General features: G+C 46.9%; 1 protein-coding gene across 2 annotated transcripts in view; it reads left to right on the forward strand.

Moving 5' to 3' along the window:
• The window catches only part of tsen2 (TSEN2 tRNA splicing endonuclease subunit), a 41538-nt gene that overhangs the window by 6386 nt on the left and 11327 nt on the right, over positions 1-23825 (forward strand). For both annotated transcript variants that reach the window (XM_046338131.1, XM_046338132.1), the window contains exons 6-7: positions 11067-11117; positions 11227-11365. In XM_046338131.1, the coding sequence (XP_046194087.1) occupies positions 11067-11117; positions 11227-11365 (190 nt within the window). The remainder of the gene's footprint in view (positions 1-11066; positions 11118-11226; positions 11366-23825) is intronic.

Here is a 23825-nt window from a genome sequence, read left to right on the forward strand (position 1 = left end):
GGTGTGAGGTCTGATCAGGTCTGCTGGTGTGAGTTCTGACCAGGTCTGCTGGTGTGAGGTCTGACCAGGTCTGCTGGTGTGAGGTCTGGTCAGGTCTGCTGGTGTGAGGTCTGGTCAGGTCTGCTGGTGTGAGGTCTGGTCAGGTCTGCTGGTGTGAGGTCTGGTCAGGTCTGCTGGTGTGAGGTCTGATCAGGACTGCTGGTGTGAGGTCTGCTGGTGTGAGGTCTGCTGGTGTGAGGTCTGGTCAGGTCTGCTGGTGTGAGGTCTGGTCAGGTCTGCTGGTGTGAGTTCTGATCAGGTCTGCTGGTGTGAGTTCTGATCAGGACTGCTGGTGTGAGGTCTGCTGGTGTGAGGTCTGACCAGGTCTGCTGGTGTGAGGTCTGACCAGGTCTGCTGGTGTGAGGTCTGATGAGGTCTGCTGTTGTGAGGTCTGATGAGGTCTGCTGGTGTGAGTTCTGATGAGGTCTGCTGGTGTGAGGTCTGATGAGGTCTGCTGGTGTGAGGTCTGATGAGGTCTGCTGGTGTGAGGTCTGATGAGGTCTGCTGGTGTGAGGTCTGATGAGGTCTGCTGGTGTGAGGTCTGCTGGTGTGAGGTCTGCTGGTGTGAGGTCTGCTGGTGTGAGGTCTGCTGGTGTGAGGTCTGCTGGTGTGAGGTCTGCTGGTGTGAGGTCTGATGAGGTCTGCTGGTGTGAGGTCTGATGAGGTCTGCTGGTGTGAGGTCTGATGAGGTCTGCTGGTGTGAGGTCTGATGAGGTCTGCTGGTGTGAGGTCTGATGAGGTCTGCTGGTGTGAGGTCTGATGAGGTCTGCTGGTGTGAGGTCTGATGAGGTCTGCTGGTGTGAGGTCTGATGAGGTCTGCTGGTGTGAGGTCTGATGAGGTCTGCTGGTGTGAGGTCTGATGAGGTCTGCTGGTGTGAGGTCTGATGAGGTCTGCTGGTGTGAGGTCTGATGAGGTCTGCTGGTGTGAGGTCTGATGAGGTCTGCTGGTGTGAGGTCTGATGAGGTCTGCTGGTGTGAGGTCTGGTGAGGTCTGCTGGTGTGAGGTCTGGTGAGGTCTGCTGGTGTGAGGTCTGGTCAGGTCTGCTGGTGTGAGGTCTGATCAGGTCTGCTGGTGTGAGTTCTGACCAGGTCTGCTGGTGTGAGGTCTGCTGGTGTGAGGTCTGATCAGGTCTGCTGGTGTGAGTTCTGACCAGGTCTGCTGGTGTGAGTTCTGACCAGGTCTGCTGGTGTGAGGACTGACCAGGTCTGCTGGTGTGAGGTCTGACCAGGTCTACTGGTGTGAGGTCTGACCAGGGCTGCTGGTGTGAGGTCTGACCAGGGCTGCTGGTGTGAGGTCTGACCAGGGCTGCTGGTGTGAGGTCTGACCAGGTCTGCTGGTGTGAGGTCTGATCAGGTCTGCTGGTGTGAGGTCTGACCAGGTCTGCTGGTGTGAGGTCTGACCAGGTCTGCTGTTGTGAGGTCTGATGAGGTCTGCTGTTGTGAGGTCTGATGAGGTCTGCTGGTGTGAGGTCTGATGAGGTCTGCTGGTGTGAGGTCTGATGAGGTCTGCTGGTGTGAGGTCTGATGAGGTCTGCTGGTGTGAGGTCTGCTGGTGTGAGGTCTGCTGGTGTGAGGTCTGCTGGTGTGAGGTCTGCTGGTGTGAGGTCTGCTGGTGTGAGGTCTGATGAGGTCTGCTGGTGTGAGGTCTGATGAGGTCTGCTGGTGTGAGGTCTGATGAGGTCTGCTGGTGTGAGGTCTGATGAGGTCTGCTGGTGTGAGGTCTGATGAGGTCTGCTGGTGTGAGGTCTGAGGTCTGCTGGTGTGAGGTCTGATGAGGTCTGCTGGTGTGAGGTCTGATGAGGTCTGCTGGTGTGACGTCTGATGAGGTCTGCTGGTGTGAGGTCTGATGAGGTCTGCTGGTGTGAGGTCTGATGAGGTCTGCTGGTGTGAGGTCTGATGAGGTCTGCTGGTGTGAGGTCTGGTGAGGTCTGCTGGTGTGAGGTCTGGTGAGGTCTGCTGGTGTGAGGTCTGGTGAGGTCTGCTGGTGTGAGGTCTGGTGAGGTCTGCTGGTGTGAGGTCTGGTGAGGTCTGCTGGTGTGAGGTCTGATGAGGTCTGCTGGTGTGAGGTCTGATGAGGTCTGCTGGTGTGAGGTCTGATGAGGTCTGCTGGTGTGAGGTCTGATGAGGTCTGCTGGTGTGAGGTCTGATGAGGTCTGCTGGTGTGAGGTCTGATGAGGTCTGCTGGTGTGAGGTCTGATGAGGTCTGCTGGTGTGAGGTCTCATGAGGTCTGCTGGTGTGAGGTCTGATGAGGTCTGCTGGTGTGAGATCTGCTGAGGTCTGCTGGTGTGAGGTCTGCTGAGGTCTGCTGGTGTGAGGTCTGCTGAGGTCTGCTGGTGTGAGGTCTGCTGAGGTCTGCGGTCTGCTGAGGTCTGCTGGTGTGAGGTCTGCTGAGGTCTGCTGGTGTGAGGTCTGCTGAGGTCTGCTGGTGTGAGGTCTGCTGAGGTCTGCTGGTGTGAGGTCTGCTGAGGTCTGCTGGTGTGAGGTCTGGTCAGGTCTGCTGGTGTGAGGTCTGGTCAGGTCTGCTGGTGTGAGGTCTGATCAGTTCTGCTGGTGAGGTCTGATCAGGTCTGCTGGTGAGGTCTGGTCAGGTCTGCTGGTGTGAGGTCTGCTGGTGTGAGGTCTGGTCAGGTCTGCTGGTGTGAGGTCTGCTGGTGTGAGGTCTGGTCAGGTCTGCTGGTGTGAGGTCTGCTGGTGAGGTCTGATCAGGTCTGCTGGTGTGAGGTCTGGTCAGGTCTGCTGGTGTGAGGTCTGGTCAGGTCTGCTGGTGTGAGGTCTGGTCAGGTCTGCTGGTGTGAGGTCTGATCAGTTCTGCTGGTGTGAGGTCTGATCAGTTCTGCTGGTGTGAGGTCTGCTGGTGAGGTCTGATCAGGTCTGCTGGTGTGAGGTCTGGTCAGTTCTGCTGGTGTGAGGTCTGGTCAGGTCTGCTGGTGTGAGGTCTGGTCAGGTCTGCTGGTGTGAGGTCTGGTCAGGTCTGCTGGTGTGAGGTCTGCTGGTGAGGTCTGATCAGGTCTGCTGGTGTGAGGTCTGGTCAGTTCTGCTGGTGTGAGGTCTGGTCAGTTCTGCTGGTGTGAGGTCTGGTCAGGTCTGCTGGTGTGAGGTCTGGTCAGGTCTGCTGGTGTGAGGTCTGGTCAGGTCTGCTGGTGTGAGGTCTGGTCAGGTCTGCTGGTGTGAGGTCTGGTCAGGTCTGCTGGTGTGAGGTCTGCTGGTGAGGTCTGATCAGGTCTGCTGGTGTGAGGTCTGGTCAGTTCTGCTGGTGTGAGGTCTGGTCAGTTCTGCTGGTGTGAGGTCTGGTCAGGTCTGCTGGTGTGAGGTCTGGTCAGGTCTGCTGGTGTGAGGTCTGGTCAGGTCTGCTGGTGTCTGAGGTCTGAGGTCTGCTGAGGTCTGCTGGTGTGAGGTCTGCTGAGGTCTGCTGGTGTGAGGTCTGGTCAGGTCTGCTGGTGTGAGGTCTGGTCAGGTCTGCTGGTGTGAGGTCTGGTCAGGTCTGCTGGTGTGAGGTCTGGTCAGGTCTGCTGGTGTGAGGTCTGGTCAGGTCTGCTGGTGTGAGGTCTGGTCAGGTCTGCTGGTGTGAGGTCAGGTCTGCTGGTGTGAGGTCAGGTCTGCTGGTGTGAGGTCTGCTCAGGTCTGCTGGTGTGAGGTCTGGTCAGGTCTGCTGGTGTGAGGTCTGGTCAGGTCTGCTGGTGTGAGGTCTGGTCAGGTCTGCTGGTGTGAGGTCTGATGAGGTCTGCTGGTGTGAGGTCTGGTCAGGTCTGCTGGTGTGAGGTCTGATGAGGTCTGCTGGTGTGAGGTCTGGTCAGGTCTGCTGGTGTGAGGTCTGGTCAGGTCTGCTGGTGTGAGGTCTGATGAGGTCTGCTGGTGTGAGGTCTGGTCAGGTCTGCTGGTGTGAGGTCTGGTCAGGTCTGCTGGTGTGAGGTCTGATGAGATCTGCTGGTGTGAGGTCTGATCAGGTCTGCTGGTGTGAGGTCTGCTGTTGTGAGGTCTGATGAGGTCTGCTGGTGTGAGGTCTGATGAGGTCTGCTGGTGTGAGGTCTGCTGGTGTGAGGTCTGATGAGGTCTGCTGGTGTGAGGTCTGGTGAGGTCTGCTAGTGTGAGGTCTGGTGAGGTCTGCTGGTGTGAGGTCTGGTGAGCTCTGCTGGTGTGAGGTCTAATGAGGTCTGCTGGTGTGAGGTCTGATGAGGTCTGCTGGTGTGAGGTCTGATGAGGTCTGCTGGTGTGAGGTCTGATGAGGTCTGCTGGTGTGAGGTCTGATGAGGTCTGCTGGTGTGAGGTCTGCTGAGGTCTGCTGGTGTGAGGTCTGCTGAGGTCTGCTGGTGTGAGGTCTGATGAGGCCTGCTGGTGTGAGGTCTGATGAGGTCTGCTGGTGTGAGGTCTGATGAGGCCTGCTGGTGTGAGGTCTGATGAGGTCTGCTGGTGAGGTCTGGTCAGGTCTGCTGGTGTGAGGTCTGGTCAGGTCTGCTGGTGTGAGGTCTGGTCAGGTCTGCTGGTGTGAGGTCTGGTCAGGTCTGCTGGTGTGAGGTCTGGTCAGGTCTGCTGGTGTGAGGTCTGGTCAGGTCTGCTGGTGTGAGGTCTGGTCAGGTCTGCTGGTGTGAGGTCTGGTCAGGTCTGCTGGTGTGAGGTCTGGTCAGGTCTGCTGGTGTGAGGTCTGGTCAGGTCTGCTGGTGTGAGGTCTGGTCAGGTCTGCTGGTGTGAGGTCTGATGAGGCCTGCTGGTGTGAGGTCTGATGAGGCCTGCTGGTGTGAGGTCTGATGAGGCCTGCTGGTGTGAGGTCTGATGAGGCCTGCTGGTGTGAGGTCTGATGAGGTCTGCTGGTGAGGTCTGGTCAGGTCTGCTGGTGTGAGGTCTGGTCAGGTCTGCTGGTGTGAGGTCTGGTCAGGTCTGCTGGTGTGAGGTCTGGTCAGGTCTGCTGGTGTGAGGTCTGGTCAGGTCTGCTGGTGTGAGGTCTGGTCAGGTCTGCTGGTGTGAGGTCTGGTCAGGTCTGCTGGTGTGAGGTCTGATGAGGCCTGCTGGTGTGAGGTCTGATGAGGCCTGCTGGTGTGAGGTCTGATGAGGCCTGCTGGTGTGAGGTCTGATGAGGTCTGCTGGTGAGGTCTGGTCAGGTCTGCTGGTGTGAGGTCTGGTCAGGTCTGCTGGTGTGAGGTCTGGTCAGGTCTGGTCAGGTCTGCTGGTGTGAGGTCTGGTCAGGTCTGCTGGTGTGAGGTCTGGTCAGGTCTGCTGGTGTGAGGTCTGGTCAGGTCTGCTGGTGTGAGGTCTGATCAGGTCTGCTGGTGTGAGGTCTGATCAGGTCTGCTGGTGTGAGGTCTGGTCAGGTCTGCTGGTGTGAGGTCTGGTCAGGTCTGCTGGTGTGAGGTCTGCTCAGGTCTGCTGGTGTGAGGTCTGGTCAGGTCTGCTGGTGTGAGGTCTGCTGGTGAGGTCTGATCAGGTCTGCTGGTGTGAGGTCTGATGAGGTAGAGAGGTATTGGAGTTGATTGTTTGACCTCACAGAGCTGTTAGTATTCTGAAGTGAGGCTGAGGTACTCAACTCACCGCCGTCCCCACAACCCTCCCTGTCCCTTGTCCTCACAACCCTCCCTTGTCCTCACAACCCTCCCTTGTCCCCACCACCCTCCCTTGTCCCCACAACCTCCCCTGTCCTGATGACACCTCCACTACCACCACCAATACTGTGCCCCTAGTGCACTAGAGTGCCATTATCTAGGGTGTTGTAAAGCAACCTTTTCTGAGCCAAGATCACTTTCTGAGTCAAAATGCAGGCCGAGATCTACTGCTCAAACTTTTTTAAATGTCTTTAAAAAATCGTAAGCCTATGCAACAGTAACCTATTAGAAAGTACTGTAGCAATGAGGTTTGTGCCATAGGCTATAGACCCAATACATTATCAATGCATTTTGGCTGTGCTTGAATTGCCCTGCCAATGTTGTTCTTCACCAACCATTTAAAAATTATATTTCAGCAAGTCAGGTATACAGTGCATTCGGAAAGTATTCAGGCCCCTTGACTTTTTCCACATTTTGTTACGTTACAGCCTTGTTCTAAAATGTATTCAATTGTTTATTCCCCTCATCAATCTACGCATAATACACCATAATGACAAAGCAAAAACAGATTATTAGAAATGTTAGCAAATTTATAAAAAATAAACAGAAGTATCGCATTTACCCAAGAATAATCTAGACCCTTTAGGTCGACCGATTCATCTGAATGGCAGATTAATTAGGGCCGATTTCAAGTTGTCATAACAATCGGAAATCTGTATTTTTGGACACCAATTTGGGCGTTTTTTTTACACCTTTATTTAACCTTTTTTTTAACTAGGCAAGTCAGTTAAGAACACATTCTTATTTTCAATGACTGCTTAGGAACAGTGGGTTAACTGCCTTGTTCAGGTGCAGAACGACAGATTTTTACCTTGTCAGCTCGGGGATTCAATCTTGCAACCTTACGGTTAACTAGTCCAACGCTCTAACCACCTGCTTTACATTGCACTCCACGAGGAGCCTGCCTGTTACGCGAATGCAGTAAGCCAAGTTAAGTTGCTAGCTAGCATTAACCTTATCTTATAAAAAACAATCCATCAATCATAATCACTAGTTAACTACACATGGTTGATGATATTACTAGTTTATCTAGCGTGTCCTGCGTTGCATATAATCGATGCGGTGCGTATTTGCGAAAAAGGACTGTCGTTGCTCCAATGTGTACCTAACCATAAACATCAATGCCTTTCTTAAAATCAATAGACAAGTATATATTTTTATATTTAGTTAATATTGCCTGCTAACCTGGCTCGATGCGAACTGTGTGAAGACTATTTCTTCCTAACAAAGACAGCCAACTTCGCCAAACGGGGGATGATTTAACAAAAGCGCATTTGCGAAAAAAGCACAATCGTTGCACGATTGTACCTAACCATAACCATCAATGCCTTTCTTAAAATCAATACACAGAAGTATATATTTTTAAACCTGTATATTTAGCTAAAGGAAATCCAGGTTAGCAGGCAATATTAACCAGGTGAAATTGACACTTCTCCTGCGCTAATTGCACGCAGAGTCAGTGTATATGCAACAGTTTGGGCCGCCTAATTTGCCAGAATTTTACGTAATTATGACATAACATTGAAGGTTGTGCAATGTAACAGGAATATTTAGACGTATGGATGCCACCCGTTAGCTAAAATATAGAACGATTCCGTATTTCACTGAAAGAATTAACTTTTTGTTTTTGAAATGATAGTCTCCGGATTTTATCATATTAATGGCCTAAGGCTCGTATTTCAGGGGGTTATTATGTTATAACTAAGTCTGTGATTTGATAGAGCAGTCTGACTGAGCGGTGGTAGGCACCAGCATGCTCGTAAGGATTTATTCGAACAGCACTTTTGTGAGTTTGACAGCAGCTCTTCGCTGTGCTTCAAGTAATTGCACCGTTTATGACTTCAAGCCTATCAACTCCCAAGATTAGGCTGGTGTAACCGATGTGAAATGGCTAACTAGTTCGCGAGGTGCGCGTTTCAAACGTCACTCGCTCTGAGACTTGGAGTAGTTGTTCCCCTTCCTCGTGGATTTTGTGGAGCGATGGGTAACGCTGCTTCGAGGGTGGCTGTTGTCGATGTGTTTCTGGTTCGAGCCCAGGTAGGGGTGAGGTGAGGGACGGAAGCTTTACTGTTACACTGGCAATAGTAAAGTGTCTATAAGAACATCCAATAGTTAAAGGTATATGAAATACAAATCATATAGAGAGAAATAGTCCTATAATTTCTATAATAACTACAACTTAAAACTTCTTACCTGGGAATATTGAAGACTCATGTTAAAAGGAACCACCAGCTTTCATATGTTCTCATGTTCTGAGCAAGGAACTTAAACGTTAGCTTTCTTACATGGCACATATTGCACTTTTACTTTCTTCTCCAACACTTTGTTTTTGCATGATTTAAACCAAATTGAACATGTTTCATTATTTATTTGAGGCTAAATTGATTTTATTGATGTATTATATTAAGTTAAAATAAGTGTTCATTCAGTATTGTTGTAATTGTCATTATTACAAATAAATACATTTAATGAATCGTCCGATTAATTGGTATCGGCTTTTTTCTGGTCCTCCAATAATCGGTATAATCGGTATTTGAAAATCATAATCGGTCGACCTCTACCCTTTACTCAGTACTTTGTTGATGCACCTTTGGCAGCGATTACAGCATCGAGTCTTCTTGGGTATGACGCTACAAACTGGACACCTGTATTTGGGGAGTTTCTCCAATTCTTCTCTGCAGATCCTCTCAAGCTCTATAAGATTGTATGGGGAGCGTTGCTGCACAGCTATTTTCAGGTCTTTCCAGAGATGTTCAATCGGGTGTGCCCGATTCGGGTGTGCCTTTTTACCGAGGAGTGGCTTCCGTCTAGCCACTTTTACCATGAAGGCCTGATTGGTGGAGTGCTGCAGAGATGATTGTCCTTCTGGAAGATTCTCCCATCTCCACAGAGGAACTCTGGAGCTCTATCAGAGTGACCATCGGGTTCTTGGTCACCTCCCTGACCAAGGCCCTTCTCCACCGGTTGCTCAGTTTGGCTGGGCAGCCAGCTCTAGGAAGAGTCTTGGTGGTTCAAAACTTCTTCCATTTAAGAATGATGGAGGCCATTGTGTTCTTGGGGACCTTCAATGCTGCAGACATTTTTTGGTACCCTTACCCAGATCTGTGCCTCGACGCAAATCCATCTTGGAGCTCTACGGACAATTCCTTTGACCTTATGGCTTGGTTTTTGCTCTGATATGCTTTGTCAACTGTGGGAACTTATATATAGAGATGTGCCTTTCCAAATCATGTCCAATCAATTGGGTTTTCTTCACATTTACACTAGAAGCTTATTACCTAAAATGGAACAATTGAAAGTGTGGGTTCACAGATATGTTGGTCATTACTGAGACTTGGTTAAGGAAGAGTGCTGTGAATACTGATATGAACCTTTCTGGTTATAACCTTTTTCGGCAAGGCAGATCTTCCAAAGGTGGGTGAGTGGCAATATTTACCAAGGATCACCTTCAGTGTTCGATTGTCTCCACGAAGTCTGTCCCCAAACCATTTGATTTGCTGATTTTAAGCATTAAACTTTCAAATAGCTTTGTTGACTGTTGCTGGATGTTATCGTCCACCATCAGCACCGGCCTGTACCCTACCTGCCCTAAGCTCTCTCCTGTACCCTCCCTGCCCTAATTGCTCTCCTGACACCTTACACTAATTCTGAATTGGTCTTTCTAGTGCGTTGTGGGACAAGGATATCCCTGCTGGCCAAACCCTCCGCTAACACGGACGACGCTGGGCCAATTGTGCACTGCCCCATGTGTCTCCCGGACGCGGCCGGCTGCGACAGAGCCTGGACTCGAACTCAGAATCTGTAGTGGCACAGCTAGCACTGCCATGCAGTGCCTTAGACCACTGCACCACTCGGGAGGCCATCACAGATTAACTTTTAACACGGTACATCTGTTAATTTAAATGCATTCCAGGTGACTACCTCATGAAGCTGGTGGAGAGAATGTCAAGAGTGGGCAAAGCTGTTATCAAGGCCAAGGCTACTTTGAAGAATCTCATTCATTTTAGATTTAACACTTTTTTTGGTTTCTACATGATTCTATATGCGTTATTTCATGTATTCACAATAATTCAACAATGTCGAAAAAAGTCAAAATAAAGAAAAACCCTTGAATGAGTAGATGTCCAATCTTTTGACTGGTACTGTAGGTGAAAATACATAATTGGCGTACATTGTCATAAATAGACAAGATAATATATAATATAATAATAATCTAATAATAATAATATATGCTATTTAGCAGCGACTTACAGTCATGTGTGCATACATTCTACGTATGGGTGGTCCCGGGAATCGAACCCACTACCCTGGCGTTACAAGCGCCATGCTCTACCAACTGAGCTACAGAAGGACCAAGATATTGGGTTTCTTAAACAAGACGCAGGTGGAGCCAGGTAATTAGAGGTGACTAGTTTTGCAAATGTATTTTGTATGAGTCTCGACACAATTCTATCTCGGAGCTTTACGGACAATTCCTTTGACTTCATGGCTTGGTTTTTCTCTGACATGCACAGTCAACTGTGGGACCTTATATAGACAGGTGTGTGTGTGTGTGCCTTTCCAAATCATGTCCAATAAGTTGAATTTACCACAGCTAGACTCCAATCAAGTTGTAGAAACATCTCAAGGATGGTCCATGGAAACAGGATGCACCTGAGCGGAATTTTGAGGCTCATAGTAAAGGGTCCATATACTTATATAAATAAGATATTTATGTTTTTTGTTAATACATTTGCAAACATTTCTAAAAACCTGTTTTTGCTTTGTCATTATGGGGTATTGTGTGTAGTATAATATATATTTCATCCATTTTAGGATAAGGCTGCAACATAACAAAATGTGGAGAAAAGGAAGGGGTCTGAATACTTTCCAATGCATTGTAGGTTAGAGGCTCAGTAATCGAGGAAGACACTGATTTCACCAGTCACCAATCTCATCATGACCTGTTGCTGATATCTTTAAGTTACCAATTACCTCCATTACATCAGGAGCTGTAGTTGACTATCAACTTCGCTGTGGGATCGTGGAAGCTGCAGGTGATCTGAGCGATTTGATAGGCTAGCGGTAGGCCTATAAGTACACTGGAATTGCTCTCCAGGCCCGGTAGGCGGAGTTTGTACCTTCAGACACATGAAATGGTTCAAAATTGGAACACTTTGACTACCCTGTGCGCAGGCCAGCTGAATCAAGTGCATCTACCGCTACCAGACAGAGCTAAACAAAATAGGAATGCAAGGCTTTATCATTGGGCTTTTTGCAGTAGTGTTTGGCGATCTACTAGGAAAGGCTTGGAGATAGACCAGTCGATCACGATTGACTGGTTGGTGACCACTGATCTATGGGATAGATACCATTTTAGACATTCGGAGTAGGCTCATCCCTCTAAGACTGCCCAGTATTTTTCTGATCTTTTGAACATTATTTTCTTCTTTCAGGCTTTCTTCTTGGTCTATGCATTAGGATGCCTTTCAGTTTACTACAATGAGGTAAGAAGCTACAGTCTTATAAACATATATGTCTTATTAACTAAAGCCTTTGCTGTTATGGTGCATGTTTGTTTAGTGCAAGTCTTGTTTATTCTGACTTACTCTTCAGGAGCCATTGTCGGTGCTCCAGCTGTGGGAGATGTTCCGTTCGGTTCAGCCCCACTTTGAGACGTCATACATGGCCTACCATTACTTCCGCAGCAGGGGGTGGGTGCCCAAGCCTGGGGTGAAGTACGGGACTGACCTCAGTGAGTTAATAATTCATTTATTGTAGACTGCTCTAGTGCCCTTGCCAATTCATTTATGTATGTATGTATGTATGTATGTATGTGTGTGTGTGTGTGTGTGTGTGTGTGTGTGTGTGTGTGTATGTGTTGTGTAATATTCACAATACCTTTCAAAAGTTTGGGGTCACTTAGAAATGTCCTTGCTTTGGAAAGAAAAGCAAATGTTTTGTCCATCAAATTGATGAGAAATACAGTGTAGACATTGTTAATCTTGTAAATGACTGTTGTAGCTGGAAACTGCTGATTTTTCTTTTAACTGCGCCACCGACGCGGCCAGCTACCAAGAACTGTGGGCTCTCCTTCTCTGTGGCCGACGTAAGACATTTAAATGTGTTAACCCTCACAAGGCTGCCGGCCCAGACGGAATCTCTAGCCGCGTCCTCAGAACATGCCCAGACCAGCTGGCTGGTGTGTTTACAGACATTTTCAATATCTCCTTATCCCAGTCTGCTGTCCCCACCTGCTTCAAGATGGCCACTATTGTGCCTGTTCCCAAGAATGTAAAAGTAGCACTCACTTCTGTCATCATGAAGTGCTTTGAGAGACTAGTCAAGAATCATATCACCTCCACCTTACCTATCACCCTAGACCCACTTTGATGGGTCCAGAGACGATGCAATTGCCTGCACACTGCCCTATTCCTTCTGGACGAGCAATACCTATGTAAGAATGCTTTTCATTGACTATAACACAGCATTCAACACCATAGTACCCTCCAAGCTCATTAAGCTCAATCCCGCCCTGTACAATTGGGTCCTGGATTTCCTGACGGGCCGCCCCCAAGTGGTGAAGGTAGGAAACAACAGCTCCACTTCACTGATCCTCAACACTGGGGTCCCACAAGGGTGCGTGCTCAGCCCCTTCCTGTACTCCCTGTTCACCCATGACTGCGTGGCCATGCACACCTCCAACTCAATCAAGTTTGCAGACGACACTACAGTGGTAGGCTTGATTACCAACAAAGACGAGACGGCCTACAGGGAGGAGGTGAGGGCCCCCATCCACATCGACGGGACAGTAGCGGAGAAGGTGTAAAGTTTTAAGTTCCTCGGCGTACACATCACGGACAAACTGAATTGGTCCACCCACACAGACAGCGTTGTGAAGAAGGCACAACAGCGCCTCTTCTACATCAGGAGGCTGAAGAAATTTGGCTTGTCCCCAAAAACACTCGCAAACCTTTTACAGATACACAATCAAGAGCATCCTGTCGGGCTGTATCACTGCCTGGTACGACAACTGCTCCGCCCACAACCGTAAGGCTCTCCAGAGGGTAGTGAGGTCTGCACAACGCATCACCGGGGGCAAACTACCTGCCCTCCAGGACACTTACACCACCCGATGTCACAGGGGGGCCATAAAGATCATCAAGGACATCAACCACCTGAGCCACTGCCTGTTCACCCCGCTATCATCCAGAAGGCGAGGTCAGTACAGGTGCATCAAAGCTGGGACCGAGAGACTGAAAACTAGCCACTTTAAACAATGCCACTTTATATAATGTTTACGTACCCTATCAGCTTAGTATCAAACAACCACCACTAACATTGAGTGGCTGCTGCCAACATACTGACTCAAATCTCTAGCCACTTTAATAATAAAAAATGTGATGTAATAAATGTACCACTAGCCACTTTAAACAATGCCACTTTATATAATGTTTACGTACCCTATCAGCTTAGTATCAACTACCACCCTTACCTGACCTATCGTCTTAGTATCAACTATAATATATGCCATTTAGCAGACGCTTTTATCCAAAGCGACTTATAGTCATGTGTGCATACATTCTACGTATGGGTGGTCCCGGGGATCGAACCCACTACCCTGGCGTTACAAGCGCCATGCTCTACCAACTGAGCTACAGAAGGACCACATCAACTACCACCCTTACCTGACCTATCAGCTAAGTATCAACTACCACCCTTACCTTACCTATCAGATTAGTATCAACTACCACCCTTACCTGACCTATCAGCTAAGTATCAACTACCACCCTTACCTTACCTATCAGATTAGTATCAACTACCACCCTTACCTGACCTATCAGCTAAGTATCAACTACCACCCTTACCTGACCTATCAGCTAAGTATCAACTACCACCCTTACCTTACCTATCAGATTAGTATCAACTACCACCCTTACCTGACCTATCAGCTAAGTATCAACTACCACCCTTACCTGACCTATCAGCTAAGTATCAACTACCACCCTTACCTGACCTATCAGATTAGTATCAACTACCACCCTTACCTGACCTATCAGCTAAGTATCAACTACCACCCTTACCTGACCTATCAGATTAGTATCAACTACCACCCTTACCTGACCTATCAGCTAAGTATCAACTACCACCCTTACCTGACCTATCAGCTAAGTATCAACTACCACCCTTACCTTACCTATCAGATTAGTATCAACTACTACCCTTACCTGACCTATCAGCTAAGTATCAACTACCACCCTTACCTGACCTATCAGATTAGTATCAACTACCACCCTTACCTGACCTATCAGCTAAGTATCAACTACCACCCTTACCTGACCTATCAGCTAAGTATCAACTACCACCCTTACCTGACCTATCAGCTTAGTATCAGCTTACTATCAACTTGTGGCGAAATCTGCTCGGAGCCTTCACCGTGCGCTGCCACTTTAAGAGCGCATGAGCAGTAAGGAAGGAGGAAATAAAGAGAGCTTGTTCAGCTGTTTGGGGAGGAGCTCTTGGGTGGCGCGACAGTTTGATTGTGTGTGCTGTGCTGCAGAAGTTTTGTTTGTTTTCAGCGTTTGTAGTTTATAAAGTATTTAACTCAATCATTGGTGTGATCGCTTTAGATCGTGGTTGTTTTTGTTTGGGACCGTGCCCGTTATGTATCGCATGGATTAGTAGCAACATTGTTGCGAAGCTTTAACAAACAAACCAACAAACCATCGGACAGTCAGACACCGGCAGGCCTGAAGACCACAGCTAAGATTGATCTTTTTCTCTTCGCTCTCATTCCAGTGCTTTACCCTGCAACAGACTCTCTATTTGTTAAATGCACTGCCCATTGAAGTTCATTAGAGCTGGACTATTATTTCCCTGCCAGAAGTATTTGGATGGACATTTTAGTAGGTTACTTGCAAGCTGTATATTATGTGATCTGTATTGAGGTGGGGTGTACTAATGATATGTGGCCGAGAAGACTGTGGACATTTTTAAGGCCTTTGTTGTGTCGATGAACACCCCCCACATTCATACCCTCTGCACTCACCCACTAGAAAATAATACAGATTATTGCAAATCCTATGTTGATGACTGGGTTCGTTCTTGTATGAAGATGCTGTTGAATTGCTCTGCCATTATTAGTATTAGTATTATTGTATGAGGTATTCTTGTTTGGGTTACCCCTGTGCTGTGATGTGGGTTTTATATGGTGTGTATTCTTTTTTCTCTCCACTGGCTATCTGGTAAACAGGCTACACTCTAGGCCAGACATGGGCAAACTACGGCCCGCGGGCTACATACAGCCCGTTAGGCTTTTTAATCCGGCCCGCCGAACTTGTCCAAATTATAGTAAAAACCTCCTTTTTTCCCCTTTCCCTGCAATGCCCACGTTTCCCCAATAGATGGCGCACTCAAAACACATTGACCGTTGTTGGAGTGGCGCGTATTTCTCTTTATTTCACTTTAATTTTCACTTAGTTTCACGTCACCATTAAGCCCTTCTGTGAAAATGAGCGGACCAAAGAGAAGGAAAGTGGACAGCGAATGCCGAGTGTTTAATAAGGAGTGGACAACAAAATACTTCTTCACTGAAGTCCGATCAACGGCTGTATGTCTGATATGCCAAGAAGCTGTTGCGGTTTTCAAAGAGTACAATATCAGCCGTCACTTTGCCACGAAGCATGCAAACTATGCTAGCAAGCAGTCAACACAAGAACGGGCGGCTACTGCTCAGAGGTTGGTGAGGAAACGAGACCGCGTTTCCAAACCTCCGGAGGACGGCGCAGAAGATGCTGGTGTTGTTTGGCTCGACCTACGAGACCGCGTTTCCAAACCTCCGGAGGACGGCGCAGAAGATGCTGGTGTTGTTTGGCCGCGTTTCCAAACTCGACCTACGTGTGTGAGCAGACGTTTAGCGTCATGAAAATCAACAAAGCCCATCACAGATCCAAGTTAACTGACCAACACCTCAGATCTGTCCTGAGAATTGCCACAACAAAACTAACTCCAGACTTTGATGCACTGGCAAAAAAGGGAGACCAACAACACTGTTCCCACTGAAATGGTGAGTTTTTCTGCTGTGTTATGAAAAAATGCATATGGAAAGTTTGGAAGTGCGTCTTTTAATTAAGAGCAATGCGCATTTACGCACAGCAGCGGTACAGTAGCTTAATTAACACGCCGCACATCGCTCTTAATTTAAATTAAAATTTTCAGCTGCAGGTAGGATATTTAATACAGCCTATGTCTGTGTGCTTGGCAACGATACACGTGTACTGTTTGCGCGTGAAGGCGAGGGCGTCCGTGGCGAGTTTGTAGAGCGCGCGGTCAGGACAATCCATCCATGATTTTGCGGAGTTTAACACAAGTAGATATTATTGAGCTTGAGTATTTCGTTGTGTAATAATATGTTTTGAATGTTGAAAGTGATTCAATTTTTCAATAAATGTTGATTTCTTTAACTTTGCACCTTCGATTGAAACTTATTAAAAACAGACGCAATCTTGATAAATCACAGTGCGTATGTTATTTTAATCTATTTACATTTCCTCCTCCCAGTATCTGCGAAATAGTATGTAAATGCCATATCTTGCATATTCCTTGAGACAAATTTATTAACTGATAAGGGCTATTTTTCACATTTGAAAGACAGTTAATAAATTGGGTTGTAGTGTTCTTACTGTGCTATGAGGTTTGCACACACTACATTTAATGCTTTAGTATATCCGGCCCAAACACTCCCTCCAAATGCTCCTGGCCCGGCCCCTCTGTCAAATTTTAGAACCCATTGTGGCCCGCGAGTCAAAAAGTTTGCCCACCTCTGCTCTAGGCAGTCTCTTCTGCTGATGTGTGTGGGTCTGGTAGTGGTACTCTCTCTATTCTACTCTTTTCCTTTCGGCAGGGTTAATACCTATCTTTCTTTACCCCTCTCTTAATAAATACCGCTACAGAATATGCCGTTCGGCCATTCTTATTCATTCCTTTACACTTGTGTGTATAAGGTAGTTGTTGTGAAATTGTTAGGTTAGATATTACTGCACTGTCGGAATTAGAAGCACAAGCATTTTGCTACACTTAAATTAACATCTGCTAACTATGTATGTTACCAATCAAATTTGATTTGAGGTTCACCTTATAAATCAACATTTCTTTGACACGTGTTTAGCACGATTTGCGTGTTGCAAAATACTTGTGCTTCTAGTTCCTGACAGTGCAGCAGTATCGAACAAGTAATATCTAACAATTTCACAACAAATACCTAATACACACAAATCTAAGTAAAGGAATTAAGAATATATAAATCAAATCAAATTTTATTTGTCACATACACATGGTTAGCAGATGTTAATGCGAGTGTAGCGAAATGCTTGTGCTTCTAGTTCCGACAATGCAGTAATAACCAACAAGTAATCGAACTAACAATTCCAAAACTACTGTCTTATACACAGTGTAAGGGGATAAAGAATATGTACATAAGGATATATGAATGAGTGATGGTACAGAGCAGCATACAGTAGATGGTATCGAGTACAGTATATACATATGAGATGAGTATGTAAACAAAGTGGCATAGTTAAAGTGGCTAGTGATACATGTATTACATAAGGATGCAGTCGATGATATAGAGTACAGTATATACGTATGCATATGAGATTAATAATGTAGGGTAAGTAACATTATATAAGGTAGTATTGTTTAAAGTGGCTAGTGATATATTTACATTTCCCATCAATTCCCATTATTAAAGTGGCTGGAGTTGTGTCGGTGTGTTGGCAGCAGCCACTCAATGTTAGTGGTGGCTGTTTAACAGTCTGATGGCCTTGAGATAGAAGCTGTTTTTCAGTCTCTCGGTCCCAGCTTTGATGCACCTGTACTGACCTCGCCTTCTGGATGATAGCGGGGTGAACAGGCAGTGGCTCGGGTGGTTGTTGTCCTTGATGATCTTTATGGCCTTCCTGTAACATCGGGTGGTGTAGGTGTCCTGGAGGGCAGGTAGTTTGCCCCCGGTGATGCGTTGTGCAGACCTCACTACCCTCTGGAGAGCCTTACGGTTGAGGGCGGAGCAGTTGCCGTACCAGGCGGTGATACAGCCCGCCAGGATGCTCTCGATTGTGCATCTGTAGAAGTTTGTGAGTGCTTTTGGTGACAAGCCGAATTTCTTCAGCCTCCTGAGGTTGAAGAGGCGCTGCTGCGCCTTCTTTACGATGCTGTCTGTGTGAGTGGACCAATTCAGTTTGTCTGTGATGTGTATGCCTAGGAACTTAACTTGCTACCCTCTCCACTACTGTTCCATCAATGTGGATAGGGAGGTGTTCCCTCTGCTGTTTCCTGAAGTCCACAATCATCTCCTTAGTTTTGTTGACGTTGAGTGTGAGGTTATTTTCCTGACACCACACTCCGAGGGCCCTCACCTCCTCCCTGTAGGCCGTCTCGTTGTTGTTGGTAATCAAGCCTACCACTATTGTGTCGTCCGCAAACTTGATGATTGAGTTGGAGGCGTGCGTGGCCACGCAGTCGTGGGTGAACAGGGAGTACAGGAGAGGGCTCAGAACACACCCTTGTGGGGCCCCAGTGTTGAGGATCAGCGGGGAGGAGATGTTGTTGCCTACACTCACCATGGTCCTTGACTAATCTCTCAAAGCACTTCATGATGACGGAAGTGAGTGCTACGGGGCGGTAATCGTTTAGCTCAGTTACCTTAGCTTTCTTGGGAACAGGAACAATGGTGGCCCTCTTGAAGCATGTGGGAACAGCAGACTGGTATAGGGATTGATTGAATATGTCCGTAAACACACCGGCCAGCTGGTCTGCGCATGCTCTGAGGGCGCGGCTGGGGATGCCGTCTGGGCCTGCAGCCTTGCGAGGGTTAACACGTTTAAATGTCTTACTCACCTCGGCTGCAGTGAAGGAGAGACCGCATGTTTTCGTTGCAGGCCGTGTCAGTGGCACTGTATTGTCCTCGAAGCGGGCAAAAAAGTTATTTAGTCTGCCTGGGAGCAAGACATCCTGGTCCGTGACTGGGCTGGGTTTCTTCTTGTAGTCCGTGATTGACTGTAGACCCTGCCACATGCCTCTTGTGTCTGAGCCATTGAATTGAGATTCTACTTTTTTGTTTGTTTGTCCACCCGCCTCTTGAGGATTGACCACAAGTTCTCAATGGGATTAAGGTCTGGGGAGTTTTCTGGCCATGGACCCAAAATATCAATGTTTTGTTCCCCGCGCCACTTAGTTATCACTTTGGACTTATGGCAAGGTACTCCATCATGCTGGAAAAGGCATTGTTAATCAGCAAACTGTTCCTGGATGGTTGGGAGAAGTTGCTCTCGGAGGATGTGTTGGTACCATTCTTTGGTACCAAAATTGTGAGTGAGCCCACACCCTCAGGATGCTTTACTGTTGACATGACACAGGACTGATGGTAGCGCTCACCTTGTCTTCTCCGGACAAGCTTTTGTCCGACGCCCCATACAATCGGAAAGGGGATTCATTAGAGAAAATGACTTTACCCCAGTCCTCAGCAGTCCAATCCCTGTACCTTTTGCAGGATGCAAAGCTGAGCTGTAGTCGATGAACAGCATTCTTACATAGGTATTCCTCTTGTCCAGATGGGTTAGGACAGTGTGATTGCGACTGCGTCTTCTGTGGACCTATTGGGGCGGTAAGCAAATTGAAGTGGGTCTAGGGTGTCAGGTAGGGTGGAGGTGATATGGTCCTTGACTAGTCTCTGCAGGTGTTGGTAGCGGGCCGTGTCTGGGGCACTGTATTGTCCTCAAAGTTTGAGTTTATTAAATTTTTACAGGGACAGTGCACATTAATCAACGTTTCAGTGAAAGTGACGGTTTTAGCCAGCCGGCTAATTTTCAACCACAGTCCCTGGGCAGGTTATTAAAAACAATTACAATATAGACAATCATTGAGCAGTGAGCACACACAGAGCAACATAGGACATGTAAGACATAGCATACAGACAGAGCAACAGAACAAAAAGCAGCAAGACAAAATTCATAAAAGCAACGAAGTGTTTCCACACCTCACAAGCTACAGACAACATGGAAAGCGGCAACACACAGCTAGGGATTATGTTCACAAATCTGATTGACCTTTAGCCATGTCTTGATACATTTAGTGAAGGTGTGATATGTGGTGCCGTTATGTGTGTCTGATGGCAGTGTATTCCAGACATGGGAAGCTCTCACAGAGAAAACGGATTTACTAAAGGTGCTTTTCCTTAGGGGAACTATACAGTCACCTCTCATGGCAGACCTTGTGGATCTGCTGCCAAATGTTTTGGGTTTTCTGTTTAACAAAAATACTGAGTGGAGGGGGAGCCAGGCCATTAAGGATCTTGAGTACGAGACATGCGTCGGTGTATTGCACAAGATTTTCCCAACTCAGGAGCTCATGCTTTCTGAGGATGTAACAGTGATGATGGCTATTGGGCTATCTATCAAACACTTTGAGAGCCTGTTTGTAGACAGACTGAATAGGTTGTAATGTTGTACAGCAAGCTTGGGCCCAACTGGTCAAGCAGTATGTTAAGTGGGGGAGTATCATAGATTTGAAGTAGAGTTTGCTACCTCTGTAGTCAAACAATTTTGTATAAATTGGAAATTAGCTAGGTTGAATTTGGTTATTTGAATTTTTCACATGCTTTTTAAAAGAGAGGTTGGAATCAAGTATGATGCCAAGGTACTTAATAAAATCAGAAACCACTTGGAGCTTCTCCCCTGACACATAGTAGCATCTGTTGCCCTCTTTGTGAAGAACATGCAAACAGTTTTTTTCACATTGAGATGCAAACGAGTCACTGAGCCACTTTGTAACCTGGACCATTACAGAAGTGAGTTCTTGTGCAGCTTGTTCTTTGCATGCACATATCACTGTATCATCTGCATACATTTGAACTTCTGCCTTCTGTCTGTACTGGGTCTGATCATTAATGTACAGGCTGAACAGGAGGGGCCCCAGTATTGACCCTTGGGGCACGCCCACATCATAGCTAAGAGTGGGCGACAGCTCATTGCTCACTCTGACACATGCCTTCAAGGTATGATTTCATTCATCTCAAGGCATTGGGGGGAAAAGTTGAACTTGGACAATTTTGTGATGAGAATCTCATAGTTAACAGTATCAAAAGCCTTCCTTAGGTCCAGAAACACAGCCCCAACAACGCCCCCTTTGTCCATCTTGGACTTCACATTTTCCAGAAGAAAGCAGTTGGCCATTTCTGTGGAGTGTTTCGCTCTGAAGCCAAACTGCATGGAGTGTAATGTGAAGTAGCTGTTGTTGAGGTGGGTAATCAGTTGCTGCACACTTTTCAACAACCTTTGACACCACAGGTAGTATACTAATGGGCCAGTAGTTACTCACGTCAGCAGGGTCGCCAGATTTACAGATGGCTGTTATTATGGCTGTTTTCCATACCCTTGGAAACACCCCGAGACCAATAGATGTGTTGGTGACCTTAGTAATGGGGCCAATGACTGACTCTTTGTAGTTTTTAAGAAAGGTGGAGTCTGAGCCCAATAAACCAGTGGAGGGGTTCTATGTCAGTACACTGACAGAGTCAATAAAGTAGGAATTGAAGGCTATTGCTATTTCGACTGCATCCTGTGTTAGATTGTTATTCACCATGATTTCTAGTCTTTTTGCAGTGTTACTATGGTCTTTCCCTGTTAACGTTTTTAGATTCTCCCAGATCAGTTTAGAATTTCCCTTTGCTTCACCAATTATGTTAATAAAAAAGTTTGCCTTGGCCTGTTTGATTTCTTTCATCACCTTATTTCTCAATATGGTAAACCTACATCTGTCATGCTCTAATTTGGATCGTAGGGATATTTTTAGAGCATAATCTCGTTCTTTCATCAATTTCCAGATTTTTCCATTTAGCTAAGGAAGAGTGCTCTTTTGGCCAGGTTTGGATTTGATTTTCTTTAGGAAACCATTTATTGTAGTCTGGATTGTGGATAGAAAAACCTGACTATCAACTTCCACGTCTGTATAGGACAAGAGATCATTCCAGTTTATTCCCTTAATTGCGTTTTCAAAATAGTTTAATTCACTCTTAGGTATTCTTAGTTGATCCGGCTTTCTAACAGAGAGGTTAAACCTGCTCTTAGAAAGCTTTCTGGCTATAAGTGTCAGATTATGATCAGATAGCCCAGTAACCATATTGAATGATTTCCGTCACTCTCTCTGGTTTATTACTGAACACTAAATCAATCTGTGTTTTAGAGCAACAAGTCACCCTGGTTGGCCCTTTAACTAGCTGTGTAAGGTCAAAGGTATTAGAGATCCATTTGAGGTTTTTCCTACAAGACTTGTCTTCATAATTCATGTTGAAATCTCGCATAAGATGACCTCTTTCCCAAAATCACATTCCCTAAGCATGTTATTAAACTGATCAAAAAACACACTTTTGGTGGAAGGTGGCCTATACATTCCAATGAGGGTAAAAGACATTTGGGGAGACAGTGTAACGTTCAGGCCGATACATTCTAGTTCATTATCACATGACCACTCAATTTGTTTACATCAGATATGTTCTTTAATGTAAATCATCACACCCCCTCCTCTTCCTTCAATCCTGTCTCTCCTGAAAACATTGTAGCCAGGCACAATCACAGCAGCATATGTAGAGTGTTTATGGAGCCATGTCTCTGAGAGGCAGAGAAAGTCAAGGTTGGAGTCTGTGAGTAGATGTTGAATTTTCTGTGTTTTCTGACGGCTGGGTTTAGGCTATTTTGTTTCGTTTTGATTAGGGGCAGTTCGGTAGCACAATTAACAATCCCTCCCACCTACACTGGATGCGGGGAACTAATTACAACAGCTTGCGTACCAGAAGCAGAGTCAGGGATCGCATTTAGCGACTTGGGTATGTTTGAAGAGTCAAAATCTATCCTGGAGTCGGGTGAGTCGAGAGAAACCATGGGACCATAGCACTCACCCACTTCCACAGTGGCGACGATCAGTGGACGAGGCCATCCACTGCTTTCCACTCCGGTGAGTATTGCTGGCTCGGTGATGTTAGACCCAGGGTTGAGGCTGGCTCGGTGATGTTAGGCCCAGGGTTGAGGCTGGCTCGGTGATGTTAGGCCCAGGGTTGAGGCTGGCTCGGTGATGATAGGCCATCCACTGCTTTCCACTCCGGTGAGTATCGCTGGCTCGGTGATGTTAGACCCAGGGTTGAGGCTGGCTCGGTGATGATAGGCCCAGGGTTGAGGCTGGCTCAGTGATGTTAGGCCCAGGATTGAGTTGCACATCCCTGGAGATCAGGAGGGTAGTGAACAGGTAGTTTAACAGTTTCCGATAAATGTTGGACTTGCGTTTGTTACATCTAAGCGGTTCAGTGGAATAGGGAGCGAGGTAGACTTGGCCATTATTCAGAACATTATGGTATGCTGTGTACTGTCCGCTCCCGTGGAACGGTGAACCAATGTGTTTTTTGTTGATATTCTCCTGCAGTAGATTTGTGTCATCCCAGCAAGGACACACTGAGAACTGACAATCATGACAAAGTACTGGAGATAAAACACATAATTGTGCTTTAACTCTTTGCATGAGTTACTTAGCTGGGGTCGGCGTACGCCTGATGTTTTAGATAAAATAACAGCATTCGTATGAGAAGCGTCACCTGCCGCATCACCCTGTCTTCCACCCGTCATTATCTCATACAGTCATGCTAGTTGGGGAAGGTTTTAATTGTCGCCGTGGGTACAACATCACTGATGCATTTGCTAATAAACTCGTTCACCGAGTCAGCGTATACATCAATGTTGTTGTCCGATGCTATCCGGAACATACCCCAGTCCACGTGATTGAAGCAATCTTGAAACATGGAGTCAGATTGGTCGGCTTTGAACAGACCTGAACACGGGTGTTTCCTGTTTTAGTTTCTGTCTATAGGCTGGGAGCAACAAAATGGAGTCGTGGTCAGATTTGCCGAAAGGAGGGCGAGGGAGGGCTTTGTATGCGTCGGGGAAGTTAGAGTAGCAATGATCCAGAATTTTTCCAGCCCGGGTCGCACATTCGATATGCTAATAAAATTTAGGGAGCCTTGTTTTCAGATTAGTCTTGTTAAAATCCCCAGCTATAATAAATGCAGCCTCAGGATGTGGTATCCAGTTTACATAAGAGTCCAATGAAGTTCTTTCAGGGCCGTCGAGGTGTCTGCTTTGGGAGGATGTACACTAATATGATTATAATCGAAGAGA

The sequence above is a fragment of the Oncorhynchus gorbuscha genome, linkage group LG03, assembly GCF_021184085.1.
Source record: "Oncorhynchus gorbuscha isolate QuinsamMale2020 ecotype Even-year linkage group LG03, OgorEven_v1.0, whole genome shotgun sequence".
NCBI lineage: Eukaryota > Metazoa > Chordata > Actinopteri > Salmoniformes > Salmonidae > Oncorhynchus > Oncorhynchus gorbuscha.